At 41.9% G+C, this 20,645-nt stretch overlaps 1 protein-coding gene across 1 annotated transcript in view; it reads right to left on the minus strand.

Annotated features, from left to right (window-relative positions):
• epn1 (epsin 1) overlaps positions 1–20,645 on the minus strand; it is a 44,764-nt gene that overhangs the window by 15,899 nt on the left and 8,220 nt on the right. Inside the window, 17 exon segments of the mRNA XM_036127753.1 lie at positions 1,193–1,329; positions 1,331–1,401; positions 1,404–1,553; positions 1,556–1,606; positions 1,609–1,654; positions 1,656–1,702; positions 6,762–7,001; positions 7,194–7,358; positions 10,800–11,079; positions 12,722–12,805; positions 15,196–15,267; positions 15,449–15,600; positions 15,683–15,803; positions 17,656–17,784; positions 19,437–19,595; positions 19,800–19,901; positions 20,126–20,287. Of these exon segments, the coding sequence (XP_035983646.1) occupies positions 1,193–1,329; positions 1,331–1,401; positions 1,404–1,553; positions 1,556–1,606; positions 1,609–1,654; positions 1,656–1,702; positions 6,762–7,001; positions 7,194–7,358; positions 10,800–11,079; positions 12,722–12,805; positions 15,196–15,267; positions 15,449–15,600; positions 15,683–15,803; positions 17,656–17,784; positions 19,437–19,595; positions 19,800–19,868 (1,973 nt within the window). The 5' untranslated portion in view covers positions 19,869–19,901; positions 20,126–20,287.

A 20,645-nucleotide genomic window follows, 5' to 3' on the forward strand; every position in this document is an offset into this window, starting at 1 on the left:
AAGAGCAGTATGGAGCATGTTTTCATGTCCCTGTGTTGTCTCCTTTCACTCGATGAAACAATTGTCTCTTGAAAGAAGCATCTGCTGAACTCCCTTTACAAAGAAAAGGGGGGGGGGGATGAAACATGAGGACAGTGTTTCTTTGAGACACCTGAATTCCAGGTATCCCAGATGAAAAAGGTGATTTAACGAGGAAAACAATGAAGATTGGCAGAGTAATCACATGACCCATAAAATATCTCATTGAAAATCCAACCTTACATATCATCACAGGTGATTAATTTTCAGAAATGTGTTTTTTTTTTTTCCTTCCATTCAGAGTCCCTGAAATGAGATCGGACACAAGGGGAAATGGGACAGAGTACTGAAACAAAAACACAAACTGGCTTCTGCACGCTGATAAATAAGCATTTGTGTTCTCTTTCGCACACGGTCACAAACACGCACATTCAACGGTTTGTTCGCCCTGCCATCACAACAACCACAAATGTCAGCTTTTTTTTTTGTTTTTTATCCACAACAGTAGGGGTGGTGGGGGGAAAAAAAAAAATAAGCACTCTGGTTTAATAATGCAATCACTCTGCGTGGTCTTCCTTGTTTATTTGTTCCCAGGTGTTGGAAAAAAAATAAATTACACTCAACATTTAAATTAAAAGTGAACTGGTTGAAAAAGTTTGACCACATTGTGACCGAAATGTTAATGCAGGTTTGTTTAGTAGTCCGTGTATCAGTCTGGGGGGTGGGGGGGGCTCCGTTAAAAATGATTCCTTCATGCACTCGTTTCAGTGATTCAGTGTTCGTCTTCGTTCTAGGGCGGAAGAGAGAGGGGGGAGGAGGAAGAGGCGGGTACGACCGTTTCTCTGCTTAGTTCGTTAGTGGCTGTGGGACCTCTTCCTTCGGCTCCCTCTCGTGTGCAGTAGTTAGGGGTGGAGAGCGACTGACTTAACTTCAGACGGAAAATACAGAACAGAAGCAGACTGAAAATAAATATTTCTATTAGACACACACAAAAAAAAAAATACATCCAATTTTGAAATGAAAGGAACAAATTGTGGAGAATTAATTTGAAATGAAATGCTTTGAAGGAAAATAAAAGTATATTTTGTTCTTTTTAATGTAGGGATTTCTCTTTGTGGACACATCGTGTGTTGAGAAAGGGGGGGGGGGGTGAATGATGGGGGGAGCAGGTTACGGACAGCTGAGGCAGAAAGGTGAACAAAGTAGTGGTGACACTTCCTCAAAGGAGAAACGGTTGGTGCTCGCTCCGGCCGCTCCTCCGCCGCCCATAGATCCTCCTGCTCCCATCATTCCTCCTACTCCCGCAGGGCCCACCCAAAATCTGCTGAGGGGGGGGCATGGCTCCTGGCCCCAGTAGACCAGAGCCCGGGGGTCCCATTGGGAGAGACCGCTGAAGGGCATTCCCATGGGACTGGCCCTGCATCATTCCCAGGCCCATTCGGGAGCCCCCATTCCCACGCTCATGGGCCCCAGGCCCATTCCTGGCTGGACCATGGCCAGCATGGGATTGGGAGGCACAGGACTGGCACGCAGGCGCTCAGGCCTAGGGACGACGGCTGGGGGGAGATGGAGGTCATGGGCGGGGCACGCCGAAGGGGTTGGAGGAGACGGGTGTTGGTGAAACTCCCCGGCTGGAAAATGGTGCTGCCTGGAGTCACTGCCATGCCGGGAGCAGGAGACGAGCCTGCGGTGCAGAGACGACAGGATTCCAGTTTATGTTAAAAAGCCTGAAATATTCAATCATAATGATGCGTTTTCATATCTAAAAGGTTAGAGCACGTTCACAGAAGGTGAAGGACTGACCCACCTCTGTTTTGTGCAACTCAAAAATGTATTACATTTTAAAGGTATACAACAATAACACTCCAGGGAAGGGCATTCCTGCTGCATAGTAGAGAGGAAAATTCTGTTCCAGGACTGCAAAATAAAATTTTAAAATGGTCATTTTTGTTATATTCAAGGGTTTGGACCACCCGAAGTATCGGACTTTTCTTGCACACTCCATCGAGACACAGACTGAGCTCAAGCACATTTGTCCAGCAGATGTTCCTGAAGCTGCCCAACATGAATCGTTTACTTCCTTGAGGCCGTTTTGAAAAGTTTTTCTTAAGGTCAGTCGTTTTTTTCTGCTCATTTAGAACTCGATAAGCTTAATAATAACGATTTATAATGATCCATAACCAAACAAGGAGTTTTTATGTGAAGTGTTTGGAATAATCATAAGTTTATACATGAGGACTAAAATATATTTTTAAGTGAACTCTTTTTTTTTTCCCTTAGAGTATTAGAGTACAAAATGGAAAACTGCCTCCATCCGATGGTATGGTATATATTGTCTAGTGTTTGAAACCGTCTCAACCCGAACCCTCAAAACACAGTTTGAATTTAAAAAAATCATCTACAGTATAGGGCTGGGCAATATGGCTTCAAAATAAAATATCCAATTTATTTTTTTAACAAATCTGATAAATCGGTTTTCTTTCCTATTTGTTTCAATAAAGCAAATTGCTAAAATGACTTTTAAAAACTTATTTCAATAATCTCTTGTGGGAGTTTACCTAAACTCAAAGAGCAAACTTTAAAACATGCGTATAAAATAAGATGGCCGGCCCCGCCATAGTAAATAATGAAAATATAACAAAATGTTTGCTGCTAGTTGTGTTACACATCTAAGAACAGGCTTCACTTCACTTGTGTAACTCCACACCTCATCTTAGGGTAAAAATCTTTCCTCTATATTTTGACAATATAGTTTCCTAAACATATATTCAACATCGCATGCTTTTACAATTTCCCCTTTTGCGACTCATATAGTGAAAAGTTTCATGGAAGCCCAGGAGAGGGGTTTGGCAGAAATCTTCATTTTCCTACATTCTTCAGGAGTTACACATTTGAATTAATTAATAAAATACATTTAGCACCCAGCCCTACTACAAGTTCTCACAAAACTGAGTACACTCCTCACATTTTTGTAAAAAATTTATATCTTTTAATAGGGCAGCACTGAAGATGATACATTGATATGATGTAATGTCGTAAGCGTACAGCTTTTATAATGGCGGATGACTGCTGTCCTCTTAAAATAACAACACAGCCATTAGTGTCTAAACGACTGTCAACCAAAGTGCCATTTTCTGTGCAGCCGCCGTTATTTTCCTGCAGTGCCAATGGTCTCTTGAGCAAGGAGTTGCTCTCTGAGCTGCACAGGTTGCCACTGGAGCCTCCTTCCACTCCTCCATGGCGACGCCACTGAGCGGGCGGATGTTGGAGAGCTTGTGCTTCATCTTCTGTACGAGGATTCCCCACAGGGCTTAGGTCTGGAGACCTGCTTGGCCAATGAACGGTAGCTCCCCACGGCCAGCAGCACCCATGCAGCTCCAAACCATCACACTCCAAGCATCCTGCAAAGTCACCTGGTTGAAGCCACACACGTTTAACACCATCTGAACCAAATAAGTTTATCTTAGTCTCATCAGACCTCTGGACCTGGTTCCAGTAGTCCATGTCTTTAGTTTGCTCGTCTCCAGCAGACGATGTTTTGTGCATCATCTGTAGAAGAGGCTTCCTTCTGCGACGACAGCCATGCAGACGGATTTGATGCGGTAATGATCTCAGGACAGACAAGCTGCCCCCCCCAACTCTCCAACCTTTGCAGCAATGCTAGCAGCGCTCACGTCCATTTTCAGAAGCCAGCCTCTGGATATGATCCTGAACACTTGGACTCAACTTCTCTGGTCGACCACGTGGAGATTCTGCTGTTTGGTCTAGAACCCTCTTCTCTTATAGGCCCGGCCATCTTTATGTGGAGCAATGGTTCTTCTCTTCAGATCCTCAAGAGTTCTTTGACATCGGTTTAGACATTTTGTTGCCAGCGGTTTAGACATTAATGACTGTGTTGAGTTATTTTGACGGGGCAGCGCATTCATACCGTTATACAAGCTGTACACTGACTCATTTACATTGTAAATCAAGATGTCATCGGTGTCACTGTTGTCCCATGGAAAGATATGGTAAAATATTTACTAGCACGTGAGGGGTGTAATCACTTTAGTGGGATTTTTTTCATGTCTGCCATGATTGTACAATGAGCCATGGACACATTTTTCTAAATGCCTCTTCTAGTTGGGTCAGTACCGCCTGACGACATCAGAACGGGAAAGATGGGCTGTCCAATGGCCACAGAGAGAAGAGTCCAGACAAATCAAGAAAAACACCAGGAAGGTTGCAATGTTTTGGTTGTTTTTCCACCATACTTTTTGATTTTCCCACCATATTTCATGGTTCTGAGAAAATAAACAGCCTCTTTTGACCCAGTAGTTTCAACTTACTTAAATTCAATATGATTTTATTACCACTAGAGGGAATTTAAATGATGGTATAACTCATATTCACCACATTTTTTCAAAGAATAGTTGTGGATGGTGATGGCAGTGGTCAGGAAGGATCGCCTGTAGCGTTCTGTCTTACCGCGGTTTTGAGCAACTCCAAGATGCAGCCACCTTAAGCCGGGCAAGTCTAGAAATAAGGAAGTTACTTCTTATCGCAGAATCTGATCTACCGCTTCCGGTACTCTTGCTTGACTCTGTTGATGCTATTTTGTTTTTTTAGATATGTCCTGTCTGGCAGTGTAGCACTAAGATTTGCTTTCTTAGTGGAGCATTACTGCTTTCGCTATAGTGCTCCGCTTGCTATATGCAAACAAGAATGTCATTGGATATTGTTTTGGGGTTTATTTCAAATTCAATGGACACAGCAACGGAAAGTTAAAAGAGAAAGAGAAAAAGACGAGGCAAAATGTTAAAAGGGAGAAAAGACGACAAAAATCTGAGCAAAAATAGAGCCGAAGAAAAAGAGAGAACAAGATAAGATCCTCAGAGTCTGCTTCTACACCTGCAGAAAGAGAGACAGAAAGAGCAGCAAAACAAACCAAAAAAGTATCACTGGTACAAACAACCACAGCTTTGGTATGCAGTACTGTTTAATACAAGATGTATTTAGTGCCAGCCAGGGCTAATTAAAGGGTTTATATGTATAGAAGTGTATCTATAAACAGTTGGGTCCAAGCACCAGTGGCTGTTAGTGGGAGTGTGCTTGTATATGTAAGATTTGTCCATTAGAAAAAAGCTCAATAGTGGTTGTGGGAGCTAAAAACTCAGTCCCCAGGCCCAGACAACGAGGAGACCAGAACCCCAGACGTCTGTGAGGCCCCCGGAGCACAGGAGACCAAGAAGGACCAACACGAGGATAGCTGCATCCTCCGTTCCAGACAAGAGCTGTTGATGCTTTTAAGGGCAAACTTGAGACCCAATTGTATTCTCTAAGCTTTCTATCTACAGCAGTGAGATGGTTGCATGACCACCATGCTAATTTTTACGTAAATCTTACGTAATTTTATACCCCTGAGATAATAATTGTATCTGTATTGTGTATTTTATATGTATGGTGTGTGCGCGTGCGCTTTTTGTAAAGCACTTTGTGACCCTGTCTGGTCTGTGAAAGGTCCTATAAAATAGACTTTTACTTATTGGTTTGAACTGTTGTGATTGTGGTGCTGGAAACTGGCTAAAATGTTGCTCAATTTGAGTTCATTACACCTTTTATTTAGTACCCCACATTATGCACAAAACCTTGGTGTTTGACCTTTAGAAAGAGATACTGATAGGGCTTTTGATATATAAAAAGAAGTTTATAGTGTGACACTGCCAACGCGGTTGTAAAAATTCAGCTTTAGTCTGCACGTACCTGAATGTGCAGAGTACGCTTCGAGTACGCGCGGACCTCTGCAGGTGAACTACACCCGAGTATGTGGCGGCCTTTACATAAATGCATTTCTAGTTTCGACATTAAAGTCAGGCAGTCTCGTAGACAGCTCAGGGGTCCGATCAGGTAGTGACAGTGTTTCGTAATGCTCCAAATATCCATTGAGCGGAGCGGCTTCGTTGCTAACCAGTTGTAGTTACACATTTTACCAGATTTTTGAGCGCATTGTTCCACATAAAATTGGTCAGTAAAAACAACAGTAATCATATATAAGGTGCACCGTCTTATAAGGCGCACCATCAAGTTTTGAGAAAATTTAAGGATTTTAAGTGCGCCTTATAGTCCGAACAATACGGTAGTATGATTTCATTCAATCAGGATCATTTATTTTTGTTTTCAATAAAAGAAAACATATCTTCTTCGGTGGAACAACTATACGGGTACGTCTCAAAACACTAGAATATCATAAAAAAGTTAAATATTTTTTGTCACTCATTTCAGCAAAGAACTTATTTTATAGATTCTTTACACACAGTGAAATATTTCAAGCCTTCGTTTTTTTATTTTTTTATTTTAATGATAAATAGTGGTTTGTGGTGCCATGTAATCTGCTGGTGTTGGTGAACCGGGCTTTATCAAGTCAACATTCAACTTAGCCATCTGCCAAACATTTTAGAGCAAATCATGCTTCCTTCCATTGACAAGCTGTGTAGAGATATTGATTAAATTTTCCAGCAGGACTTAATAGAGTTTTATTTTCCTATATTTTAATCATGTAAAGCACTTTGCACAGAATTTTCGGTTTTTGTTATCTGTAAGCTATAATCATCCAAAATACAAGCAATAATGTCTTGAAATACTTCACTTTATGAATAATGAATACTATAGGAGTTTCCTTCTGAAAAGAGTGACAACAGTTATTGAACAGTTTTGTATTATTCCAATTTTCTGAGCTGTACCCGTAGAGCAGCTGGTAATCTCACCTGTGTTCTGAAGGAAGGGGTTGTTCGATGAAGAGGCCGAGATGGAAGGAGGCGGCGGCTGCTTGGGTTTGGGTTTAGACGACACCAGGGAATCGAGGTCAACGAGCGCTGCGTTGGGGCCCAGGAAGGACTCTGGAGTCTTACGAACGGGAAGCGTAGAGCCGAGCGATGACAAGTCGAAGGGAACTGGTGAGCCTGTGCTGTCGCAGCCTGTAATAGAGCCTCTCCGTCCTGGATCCCCTGAGAGTGAGAAGGGGAGCGGCAGCGTGAATGGGACACACAATAACAAAGCAGGCTGAACATAACGCTGCACACTCACGCGCACTACAAGTGGATGAAATGTTAAGACGATTGTTGGGTGATGTTACTGAAAAACGGTCAAATCTGCACCTGAGTGTCTGCGAGTCCATGGAGGTTCAGGTGTGAATGTACCTGTGCCATTAGTTTGCTTGTTGGTGCCACTCCAGGTGTCAGGGGTGATGGGGTCAGAGGCAGGGGCAGGCCCATCCCTTGCCCAGGGGTCCACCGGCCCCCCTGAGGAGGATGTGCTGGGTGGCACAGGGGAGCCCCAGGGGTCAGCACTGGGTGGGGTCACAGCTACAGGGAAGGGGGGGCGGGGGGAGATGCAGGGGAAGGGAGGGTTAAAACAACACTTTACAAGTACAACCCACAGTATGGAGGGAGATGGACGCTGAGCTGGGTTCAAACAGAAGCACTTCTCTCTCCTTAAAGGGGAAGTCCGGTCAACAAGGAAAAATCAGGGGACCATTAGCTATAACTAAAACTAATACGTTTGTGGTTATTTAATGAACTTATCTTTAATCAATAAAAAAATAAAAACATAAATTGTCGTCTGGATCACTGTGTATGGGGGCGACCATTACTGCCCATATTTGGGCAGTAAGGGCCGTCTGACATCACATCCTGTGACGTGGAAAAGCGGAGCGGCGACAGCATTTCTCCCCGCTTTCCATGCAAAGTCAATAGGAGCCGTTCTCTACATCTGCAATCATAAACAATTTTTTTGGATTTCCAGAGGACTTCACCACTGACATTCGCAAGAGCTATTGTTACAGCAACAATGCCCACGTACATGTTCCAACACAACAGGTAAAAGTAGAAAAAACATTGCTTATTTCAACTTCCCAAATCATGAGCCACCGGGCTCGTTGCTGGATTGCCAACTTGAACAGAGCGGATTTGCCATCTAACTTCTGGCCAGAGAAAAAACACGTCATATGCAGTAACCATTTCGAAGAAGAATGTTTTGAACATGACATGAGAGCGAGGATTTTCGGTAAGGTATTTTTTAATTTAGAATTTTTAATTTAGAATTTGCGGGGATGGTTACCGACCAGGGGGGCGGAGGGATACCACATGTGATGTGGTATCCCTCCGCCCCAGCATGTGCTGGAATGCTTTTATATTTATACAATAATGACCACCTGCCCTATTTACTAGGGGGCAAATATAACTCAACTCACTTCAGCGCGATCTCTCCTCCACTGCAGCGCCGGTAAAGCCGTGCTGCGGTGGAGCGCGTGTATATATATATATATATATATATATATATATATATATATATATATATATATATATATACACACTGTAGGACCCGACTGAGCTTGCACTGGAAATAGGTAGGCTGGATTCCGTCAAAAGTCCGGTTTCTGTCAAGAAACTCTTCTAAAAAAATCCATATCGCTATCAGATGATGATGATAGCTCCACGGAACTCCCATCACTGTCACTAAGTACTTCATCACTCTCTGCTTCGTACAGAACACCAGTCGTCGTCAACGTTGTCGTTGCTCAACAGCGGGTCCGCTGAGTGACGTCACAAAATGGGAGGTGACAGCGCTATTCTTGACCAAGATGGGTTCCTCCACATAAACGTGATTAAATGAAAATTATTCTTAATTAAAAAAACGTATAATTTATTGCACAGTATGTAGTAGTTTTATATTTAAAGTACTTTCAGCAGTTTGAATTCTGATTTTGACCGGACTTCTCCTTTAACCTCTCTAATCCCACAAACTGAACGAGGACAGAAGAGGCCTGCTCTTCCTGTTGCTGTGCGTCACTTCACTCTGACTCAATAGAAGTTCAAGGGAGGTGAAGGAGAGATAGCAGGAAGCAACCTCAAACATTAAAAAAAGCCACACACAAAAAAAAAAAAAGGGCAAAAGAAGAGACAGAGCTCTGGTTGAGACACAGTCAGTCCTGAATAGAAACAAGAGGATAAAACATTCTTGGTTTAGACACAGAGGATGTGGATTGAGCATGCCTGCTTTCCTTCATATAGAATGAAAGCATGTAAGGGGTGGGGATTGACCAAAGCTGCCCTAAATAATTATCCTTTGAAAGTTATTATAAGGACTCTTTAACATTAAAATTCAGCAAGGGTCTAACATACAGGGCAGGTTTGGCAAATACGGTCAGCTGACAAGTTAGTCCGTCTAAATGTTACCGTGACTAAATGCTGCAAGAAGTTTAACTGACTCAGTATTATACTCTAAATCAAATGTGTTATCTTTTAACACTATTTCTGGATATGAACAAGATCTGTCCCCTCAAGTGCCTTGAGGTGACACTTGGTGTGAATTAGCTCATCGGTTCACCCCTAAATTATACATTTGAAGTTAGTTTCTGACAGGAAATGAGACAGGCATCTATTAAAAGATAATAAAACAGCATAAAAAAAAGGACCTATACCAAAACATTGATATTACTTTCAGTCAGAAGAACCATGATGGTAAAATTAAAAGATTACTTCAAACCTAAAGCTGCCAGGCATGTGAATTATGTTAAATAAAACAAAGCAAGGTTCATTTTGGAGGTGTTTTTCTGTTTTGTTTCTGATTTTATGTTCGAGTGTCCTCTTCTCCTCCACTGGAAAGGACCTATGAGTCTCCCCCTACAGGAACCCTATAGCGGTATGAACTGAGGAAAGTCAGCAGCCTTTTTGTTCCCTCTATCCACAAACGTCTCTGCTAGTGCTAAGCCAAGGCCTTTTGTGAGTATTTGGAATCGTATTTGGAAATGAAACACTAGTGCTGACAGAGAACTGAATCTACAGGGGTGACCCATGTGTTTGTTCATATTCTCACCCAGGTGACAGCACCGAGCTGCATAAGATGAAAACACTCCCAAAGGCAGTGTGCCTCAGTCCTTTCATACTTTAGAGCTGTTATTAATGTGTAGTTTGTTTTTTTTCAGTTTGTATATTTGAATGTAAACTAATCTGACCCAAATATTCCCTTGCTCTAAAATTAATTCATCGCATTGTTTTGCTGAGATGACTATTTACTTCACTTTGTCCTGTGAAATTTGCAGACAACCCCTTCAACAGATTTTAAAGTGACTTCACGTGCGCTTCAGAATCCAACCTTTTGATAAACAACATTTTATTGGTCCAGTTTGATCGTTTTTCTTCGGTTAATCCAATTGCACTGAGGTTGTAGCTGCTGCTTAGATTTGTCTCCTCTGCAGATTGAAATTGCATAAAAGGCTGAGCCAAAATTTTTCATTTGCAAAAGAAGCTCGTTAGTCGTCTAGTACAATTTGAAGTTAAGAGAAGGTATAACCCGAGACAGAAAGGCGGAAATAAAATGCTGAGAACAGTGGACCCGTTAGGAATGTGTAGCACCCCTCCACCACAAAGCCCCGCCCTGAGGCTCCAGGCCAGTATGCACCACATCCCTACCGGGGCTGTTTTGGGGGTAAAACGTCTAACTTCTTGTTCCTGCACACGAAAAGGAAAGGGCCGAGGGAAGGACCGGCAGAAAAACCCTGGTTCCTGGAAAAGGTTCCTGCGGTGGAAACGCCCCTTAGGTAGATACAAAGATCAAATATGAAAGGATGATGACATGACTGCATGTAAATATTCATGGTTTTGACAAGAGAATATGGAGCTTTGGTAACAATGAGCAAAGGTTACGGCATTCACATCCTCTTTCCGTCCAAAACAGACGCACTTTCATCCACCTGCTCGACCACTGAGCTGATCTGACAACAATCCAGAGCCGCGGCATCTTACCTGAGTTTCCCCAGGGGTCGACGTTGTTAACTTTGTGGGACGTCTCCCCCCAGGGGTCTGGAGGAGGGGCTATAGGGGGCGCTGCTCCTCCACCCCAGGGGTCGGAGCTTGTGGGGGAAGTCGGTGACGCTGCTCCCCATGGATCTGTGGGAGCTGTACCCCATGGACCCGAGGCCGAGGGTCCAGAAAGCGTAAGGGGGGGTGAAGGGCCGGCGGAGCTCACAGTGGCGTTAGCGGGAGCCCCCCAGGGGTCTACTGCACTCAGCTCCATCAAAGCACTCTGAACAAGAAACAGAAACGGGATTAAAAAAGTACTACAGCTGTAGGGTGTGAAATTTAAACCCCTTACAGATCAGCTTTTGGTCGGTGATCTATACGTGTTCTTTACTCCTCGCAATCAACTCTAAGGCCCCGACACGGAGGACAGGGTTGGAGTCCCTCCACCACTTTTACGACCCTCATACACTTTGGACGGTAATGGCAAAGCCTTAACTTTAAGGGTTGAAGTGTGATACAAAGCAAAGAGAGCTGAAGGAGCAGCAGGAGCCCGAGGCGCACAGAGAGAGCAGACCGACCTTAGTGTCCGATGCAGATAACACTGAGGATAGTGCACAACGACTTTCTTGTATTTAAGGCACTGATAAGTAGGATTGAGGCAATAAACTCAGCCCTTTAGTTAATCCCCCCCCCCCACCCCCAACGTGTTACAAATTGCTCATGTGAACGCAGCGGACTGTAAAGCTTCGGTACTGCAGTGTCGTAGCATGAAAGGCCCTGGTCCAAGACGGATCCACTTGTAAGAAGTGAACGAACAAAGGGATCCATAACAGGGGGGTTGTGGTTATGTGATCATTGTGGAAATGCTTCCGTCAAGTCAACTTTTATGTCACCCCAGGTTTGTTCCAACTAAAGAATATATTCTTAAGAAAGCTGCTTACAGGGAACAAACATTTTCCCCCAAACAAGTGAAGTTTTATGATGACCGTTTTTAGGAACAATGAAACTCTTTTTCCAATGTTCGCCATGCCCCACACATAGCTTGTGGCAACTTACAAACAGGCATTCATATGACTTTCTTTCAACAGGGGATTTCTTCCTGCTAGTTCTCAGTAAAGTCTATACGTGTGGATTGGATGGCTAAGACTAGTCCTGTCAGCAGAGTCTCCCAACTGAGCTGTGGATCTCTGCAGCTCCTCCAGAGATATCATCGGCCCCGTGGTTGCTTCTCTGATCAAAACTACACCTACTCTGCTTTTCAGCTTAGGTTGACAGCCGTGTTTTTGTCGGTTTGTAGTAATCTCCGTTTTCATATAACAAACTTAACAGTGCGCTGAGAGATGTTAAAATGTTTATGTTGTTTTGTTCATTGATTTATTAATTTAGAAATCACTGTAAAGTATCCAAATAAGTAGATAAAAGCACATAATAATCAAATCAGACATTTTATAATGAAAGCTGTAATAATTGAGATTTAAGTATACTCTGCTTTACTCCATTTACTAATTAAATGCTTTCTGGATTTTAATCAGGATAATTAGAATAAAGGGGTATCATAATTGATCGGATTTATTTTGGTAAAATTTTCTCCAAAAAGCACACATACTTTTCCTTCAACCTCATCGTTATGTGTTACTATGTGATAGTCCACCACAAAAATCCAAATTAAATTTATTCAAGTTTGCGTTTGTAATGTGACAAAATGCAAAAACATTTAAGGGGTCGAATAGCTTTGCAGAATATTGTATAAATCAACGGCTATATTATGCAGAGTGTACAATAGATGTGTAAGACATAGTGGTAGTGGATGGACCTGCCAAAAATGCTAAAAAAGACTCTTATTGAGAAATACAACAAAAAATAAAAATGCAAAGCCATAAAATTGACAACAATACAGCCCAGTATGCTGACAGGTTACCACACACCTCTTCTGCTTTCGGTTTCTCTCTCTTGCTCTCCTCAATGGCCATCTGCAGTCTCAGGTCATCCCCTCTCCGCAACCGCTCCTCCTTTCAATTGCGCGCACACACACACACAACCACACACAAACACACACACAAACACACACACACTTATGTTAGAAACCTAACAACAAAGCCTTAAATGAGACACCAGAGACACAGATCAGCTTGATCTGTTTATAACTCAACAACAGAAATCTGAATTTGTGAAAAACAATCCAAAAACCATTGATGCTCATAACTGATGTGTTTCGATTGGCCAAATCAGAACTTTGTCCACATGTCTACATAAAACACAAATAAACTACGTACTACTCTAGCCAGACATCTTAGCCAGCGAGTACAACTTTGTTTTCAGGGATGATTCGACTGCAGGATAGTTAAGCTAGTGCTTCACTAACTTACAGTTCAAGCTAAGCAATCTTACCAGGGACTGGTTGAATAAAGACTTGTTAAGATTTACTCTCTCAAATAATGAAAATAGAGAAATGTATCCAGCTATTAACGTCCAACAACAATCTGCACATGAAAATAAAGTCTTTCTACCTAATGCCATCTTTCAGGCTACTGTAGTACATGGAATAATGGCTTGGACTCAGCAGAACACAGACTTGGGAAAAAAAATGTAAATATCGCCAAAGGCTCCTTAAAACTTCAATAGAACCACTTAAGTAATGAGCAATATCAATTATTTAACCCCTCTAATAGATCAGACAAATTCTTTCACACACAAAAACTCAACTACAACGCCATATCAACTGCAAAAAGTGCAGCGAGACGTGAGAAGCTTATTTAAAATCAATGCAACCATTAGATGCATGCTGTCGCAGAGGGTAAGAGGGAAGAAAAAAAGTAATCAATACTTACAACCCACTCATAGGTTATTATTATGGTAAAACATTTGTCTCTGCCATGCAAATTTAAAACTTTAAATCATGGTTGATCAATTTGGAGGATTGTTTGTAAGCTCAGTGCTGTGAAAAGGCGTTTTTGCCCTTCACATACATCATCTGTTTTTGCTTGTTTGTCACATTCAAATGTTTCAGATCAAACTAATTTTAATGGGCAACTGCGGGTCGCAATCCCTTCCCTTGTCACATGTCCATGCCCCCTCTGGGCAAGTCACATAACCCCAAGTTGCCTATGATCTGCGTAACGGTGTATGAATGTGTTTGTTAGTGAGGGCGATTGGGTGAATCTGCCTCTAGTGTAAAGTGCTTTGAGTGGTCCGGATGACTGGAAGAGTGCTGTATAACTTCAGAGTAAAAATACGATTTCATTCAAGTGAAAAAACCAAACCAAACCAACCTGTCTCTATGTATTAATATACAATTCTTTCTGTTTTTGAATCATGATTTAACTGATTAACCAAAACCTCTGGTTCAATGGCCTGATTAATGCCTGACCCGAAGAGTGGTCAAGAAATCACTTTAACAGAATCAGTCTGGCAACACAGAGTAGACTAAAAGATCTCAAAAAGCAACACGTCACGTCCCATTAAATACAAAATCAAGAACAGATATAGTCACTGACGTCTTTCGGTCTGGAAAAGGTTGGCAAGCTGTTTCGATGGGTGTGAGTAAACCACAGCGAGCAGCATCATCCGCACGTGGAAAAAACAGGGAACAGTTGTAAACCTTCCCAGGATTTGCCGGCCTTCAGAAAATTACCCGGACATCAACGATTCACCAAGGAGGACACAAAATAACACAGAACAACATTTAAAGCACTGCAGGCCTCACTTGCTTCAGTTAAGGTCGATGTTCAGGACAACGGACAATAAAAACTGACTTCCAGGCCTGCTGATCATGAGAACATACAGGCCCATCTGGTACCGGACTAAAATCTGTTTGGGATGTTAATAGTACCATTCATACCAGCAAACTGTCATAGTAGCCGAATTAAAACTAAATTAAGCCAAATTTTCCATCAACAATTATGTCAAACACTTATTGTCAGATGTTGTATTGATTTGATGGCAGTTCAGCCAGAGTCATTAAGGATGAACCTCTTATTGGGTTTTTGAGGCACTTTTTCACATAAAGCAAGGCTGGTTTGGTCAACTTTTCCCCATCAACCATTTCTAATATTTCATAACTGTATTTTTGGTACTCATGTTATCTTTATCTAAATTAAAATTAGTTTGAGACATTTAGGTATTACAAAAAAGCAAAAACAGAAAACATATAAGGGAGCAAACTTTTTTTAAAGCACTGTATCTCATTAAGAGGAGTGAAATTAGGTCTCTCCGTATTTATTATGAGTGCAAGCACTACAATGGTCTGATGAAAATGTATACGGGCAGGAAAATGCCACAAATCATATTAACATAAATTAATTGTCTTGATTAATCAATATTTAGTATTGGGTCGAGAAGCTCCATCTGACAGAAAGACAAATAGCTCCCCAGTCAGCTGAACACACTCTCTGCCCCTGACCTTTTGGTGGATCTCTTTGCTGAGTGTGATTGCATAGCGAAGCTCTGCATCCTCCAGAGGGTCCGCGCTAGTCTGGGGGAGGTCAGCAGTTAAGTTGTGAGAGCAAAGCTAGGTGTACGGCAGCAGGAAATAAGATCCTTAAAAATTCCTCTGTGTACGCTGCTGCTCCTGCGTTGCAAATAACTGGACACGGGTTAAATAAAGCTGAACGTACAGGAGCCCTTCGCGCCGGGGGGGGGACGACATTTATTACCTGCTCTGCCTCTTCTTTACTCATGGCCAACGCCAACTGAAGCTGCAGGTCTTCCTCCCCGGAGCTTTGTGGCCACGCCTGCTCCGGATCTCCAGAATGAGAGCCCACGGATAGGCTGCCCCCAAGGCTAGGTGCTGAGGGGGCCGAGGAGGCTGCAGCAGAGGCGAATATGCACGGATGAAACAAATCCCTCTTTCAAGAGCGGCTTATCTGTGTTTAATTTAGTTGTCTCACCACTGGTGGTCTGTGCCATTTTCTCTTTGGTTTTAAGGGCATGGATCCTCTCTTCTCTTAGTTTTTCTTCGTCTTTTAACAACGTCACCAGCTGTTTAGCTTTCTCTCTCACATTCAGACCCTGAATGTAAAAAAAAACAATTAAAAAAAAAATGGAGCAGGGGTACAATTTTTCAACTCCATCTTGGGTGATATTCGCATTAATCAGATAAGCGCAAAACATATTAACATCTTGATTGTATATGCAAAAGTATTTACAGACCTTGAACCTTTTGCCATTTCGTCATGTTACGACCACCAACTTCAATGTTTATTACTGGGATTTTATGTGACAGACCAACACAAAGTTGCACATAGCTGTGAAGTGAAAGGAGGTATACATGACTTGATAAAAAAAAGTTTTTTTGCCGCATACAAATAATTAACCTCCTTCTTACTGCGACACCCCTAAAGAAAATTCAGTGCTACCAGCTGCCTTCAAGAGTTATCCAATTCCTAATCCGAGTCCTCCTTTGATGGCCCCTAAGGGTTTGACTCAAGGAGCCAATGAAGATCAAAGAGCACATCAGATATGTCGGGCAAGGAGAGCATTAACCAGAGAAGCAGCCAAGAGGCTCGTGGTAACTCTGGAGGAGCTGCAGCGATCAACAGCTCAGGTGGGAGAGTCTGAAATGCATTGTTGGGAAACTTTAAAGTTCCATTTACAGTTTGTGCCAAGCCCTGTAGGGGGACACAGACACAAACATATGGAAGAAAGAGCTCAGCTGAGACCAAATTCAAACTTTCTGTCCCACATGCACAAAGCTATGAGTGGATAAAAAAATCTAATGCTGCAGAACATCCTGTGGGGATGCTTTTTGTCCACAGGACGGGAAGGATGTTCAGAGTTCATGGGAAGATGTCTTGAGCTAAACACGGACCAACCAATCATGAAAAAGAAACAGGTAGAGGCTGCAAAAGACCTGAGATTGGGGCACAGGTTCACCATAAAGCAGTATAACAACCTTAAATACAAAGATACAGCCAAAGCTACAAGTGAATTGTTTAGATCAAAGCATATTTAGCAAAAAGACCAAGTCAATTTCTATTCAGTCATATTCAATAAATTCTAATATCCACTCAGAGGAGGCTTGTTTGCAGATGAAAAGTACCTTTTGAAGAGAACAACCTTAATGCAGATATTAAACATTCGCCACAGTGTTCACATTTCTGTATTACAATTTATTTTTTTTATTGATCTGATTCATGCCCTGATGTGAACCAGAGTAGCAAACGAGAAATTTTGCCACGGTGACAAATAAATATTCTTGATTCTTGATATTCTAATCTTAACATTGTGTTTTCATTAGGGGTAAGAAGGAAACCGTAATATTAACAGAAATAAAGGCTTGCAAACATCTGTGTGCAATTATTGTATATGCATTCTTTCACTTGGTGATCTGAAATGACCGAATCTCCAACTATAAGTGAAACATTTTGAAAAACCGTTTTCTCATTCCTTGCACTTCACAATTATGCAATCCTTTGTGTTGGTCCATCACACAATCCCCCAGAACTACACACAGCCCACAACAAGTAATTGAAGGGAAATCTCTCAGTTACAATAAAGGCTGTAACTAAAGGTTGCTGCAGACAGTTTAAAAACTGTGCGGCCCCGTAGAAATCTAGGAAATTCTTTGCTTCAGATAAGTTTAAAAATAAGTACAAATTCTACATAAATGATGGACGGCTTAAGACTTTTTCCTTAGTACATTAGTTAGACTATAAACTCTATTGCTGGTGTAATAACTCATTAACTTTGCTAAATTACTCATTACCAACCATACACTGGCTTTGTGAGATTGTGTAAGAGGTCAGAAACACTTTAATGAAAAGCGTCTTTCAATAAACCAGGTAGCAAGTCAAAGTTTGCCTACAGTCAACAAACGGACTAATTAAACACGTCAACTTTCTTTTCAGCTTTGTTTGGTCACCTGGTCTTTGCCGTCCCTGTCTATGTACTGGAAATCCTTCAGGGTCTGGACTGCATAAATGTTTTCTCGACACTGCTGGGCAACGCGCTCTGAACCCGTCTTGATCAGATACTCCATAAGAGTCATAGCCTGATGGGGGGAAAAAAAGAACATAAAGACAAAACTAAAACAGCTGCTTCATACTCAAATAATGTCTCGCATCTATTAACACCGAGCGGCAAAGTCAGAAAGAATTTACAGGTCAGATTTCACGTATAACCAACAACAACAATATTATTTTTCCAATCTGTCATCTGTCTAAAGGTGCGTTCACACCGAACGAGAACAAGACGTACGGAACAAGTGATTTACACGTTATCCCCGTGTAAAGGTGCACCTAGCAGGGAATCAATTTGCGTCACGTTAACGGGGCTCCTCGTCCATTTATGATGGGGGGGGATGGCTACGTTGTCAGCATGGATTTGCTTGCGGGAGAGAAGCGAAATTTCAAGCGACCAAGGGCAGGAGATCCAGGCAAGTGTTTTTCCTGGACTGCGTTCGGTGTGAACGTGCCTTAACACGGCTATGTTTAACAGATCAGTGACTGCCCTATATAAGTGCTACCATGTCGCATAGATAACACTTTGGTGTGAACGCTGGAAACTAGGCTTAAATGTAGCTGCTTTCCGTATCAGTGAGGCTTTTAAATGTAAACGTAAGACGCTGTTCAACAGGTAACTGTACATTCTAGTTTCTACAGAACGTGATACGCGTCTGTTGGCTTTAAAGATCTGTTAAAGCGCATGCTGCTTTTGGAAATATTGGAAACCTTTTGGGAAATCTCAGTCATGGTAACGATCTACTTCCTCTAGTGAATACACACCAAGACTGCTGTTGTAGTAATGCTAACTCAGCTAATCAATAATCTAAGATGCAAAGGAGAGCCGAAAATCTCTACTCCATCATTTTGTCCTATAGTATTGAAAAACCTTCGTTTACGGCAAATGCGCTCTTGCAGAGGACGCGATCACCTCTGATCGTCACCTCTGCTCCTAAAATAAAGAAATAATTATCAACCAATGAAAGCTCATTGGTTGATAAGCAGTCATAAAAACACATTTTGACTGCTGTTTAAATATGTTCTAAATACAAAACAGAACTGGATTAAATCAATTCAAATCTTTGCCAAAGCAAGTGACCGGTGTAGGTACCAGATCGCATCGGGTGGTCAGATCTGCTTGGGGCCCTGCGCCTTCTGATGACGTCACTATACATGATTGGTTTAACGTTTGCACAATTACGCAAAGCATTGTGATTGGTCTGGACAACTTACTAAAGTAATAATAGCGGGGTGTAGATTTTGTTGGAGAGCGGGATTGCGGTTTGTAAACGGACAATTTTACGAAGAAATTCTCCATGGTCCCTGCGCCTCCCAATGACGTCACAAAAATTGGAGGAAGGAAATTTATCTTAAGATGTAACTTTGATCCTGCAGAATTATCGATTAAATTGTCAGACTACCACACAAGCATTCCAAAATGATGTTAAAAGTTTTCATGCCTCGATTAAGTTAATGGAAAATAACCGTAAATTAACTAAATAAAATTGATTTGTAACAAATGGAGACCGCGGGTGTAATGTTGTTTGTTTGAGTGGAGTTGCCATATAATGACGTCATCGGGAAGAGAGCCGAGCCGATCTGACCACCCGAGCAGATCTGCTACCTACACCGGAAGTCAGACACTAAATTGTGATCAATCTCTAAATAAGATCATTACCGTCTTTAACACTAGGCTACATACCTTGTACACGTGTCTCCAGTTCTTTCCGTGGTCATTCAGTCGTTTCCACACCATGCTCATGATTTCTGAGAAGGCCACAACATTGTAGGTCAGATCTGCTATCTCTGACATAAGAGAGCTGCTGGGGCCCCATGGGTCATTGGATGTCGCCTCTCTAACCTGGATAACGACACAAGAGGGGATCAACTTCTACCGTCCTCCATTCAAGGTCTGTGTGAGAAGGGCAAACTCTAAATAAATGTCTAATGCAAACAACTTATTGAATGATGCATAAGGCATCCTTTATTGTAGAGGTATCTGAGTAACTGATAACTGATATGAAAAAGAAAAAAGAAAACCCAGTGAAGAAGAGAAGAGTATAACCTTGATTTCAGCCTCTGAATAGTTGTGGACGATGTTCTTTACTTGTCGCCGCAGCGAAGAGGTCGACATGGCAACTGTCTAGCCGCAGACTCCTGTATCAATCTGCAAAGATGGACATGTAGGATTAAAAAGATAAAAAGGCGATTGCACTACCGATTTGGAACCATAAAAAAGGAAGGAGTGAAAAAATTGTGGGAAAGATGTACACAAGTAAAGGGACAGAAAGGGTGGCAGATCTTAAGATGGATACAATCTGAGTAAAGATGGCATTTGTATCAAACATTGTCTCAGTTTATGGCATGAAGAAAGAACAAAAGACCACATACATGTGTTACTCAAGTGAGAAGCAAAGAAAGGGTCTCCCTCTTGGCAAACTTCTGTTTCTCAACCTTGTCCACCACTCGTTCATGGGGCGTTTTGTCTCAGTCCGTCTTTTTCTTCCCGTGGCGACATTGGGTCTGAGAACCACAGATGACGAAAGATGGAAACTGCAGAGAAATGAAGACCCAAGATAAAAATTGCAGAACAAACGAGATCTTATATTAGAACTAACTTTAAATAACCATTATAGAATACAAAGCATGTATTCAGCCTGAGAATATCACATGATCTGTTCCTGACCCACACATGGTCAACGGAGGGAGAAAGTTTCCTTCTTTTCGTCGTACTTTGTTTCAGGGGAGGAGATAACCTTCTTAATTGTCAGAAATATAAACAGGCAATTCACGAGTCTACAGTTAACAAGAAGTGGAAACTAAAATGAAGGAAAAGATAACATTTACCAGAACATTATCTTGAAGATTTTACCTAATTCAAGAAAAACAAAGCTGGAGATGAGCCCGCTGG

This window comes from Fundulus heteroclitus, chromosome 3 (assembly GCF_011125445.2).
Source record: "Fundulus heteroclitus isolate FHET01 chromosome 3, MU-UCD_Fhet_4.1, whole genome shotgun sequence".
Lineage (NCBI taxonomy): Eukaryota > Metazoa > Chordata > Actinopteri > Cyprinodontiformes > Fundulidae > Fundulus > Fundulus heteroclitus.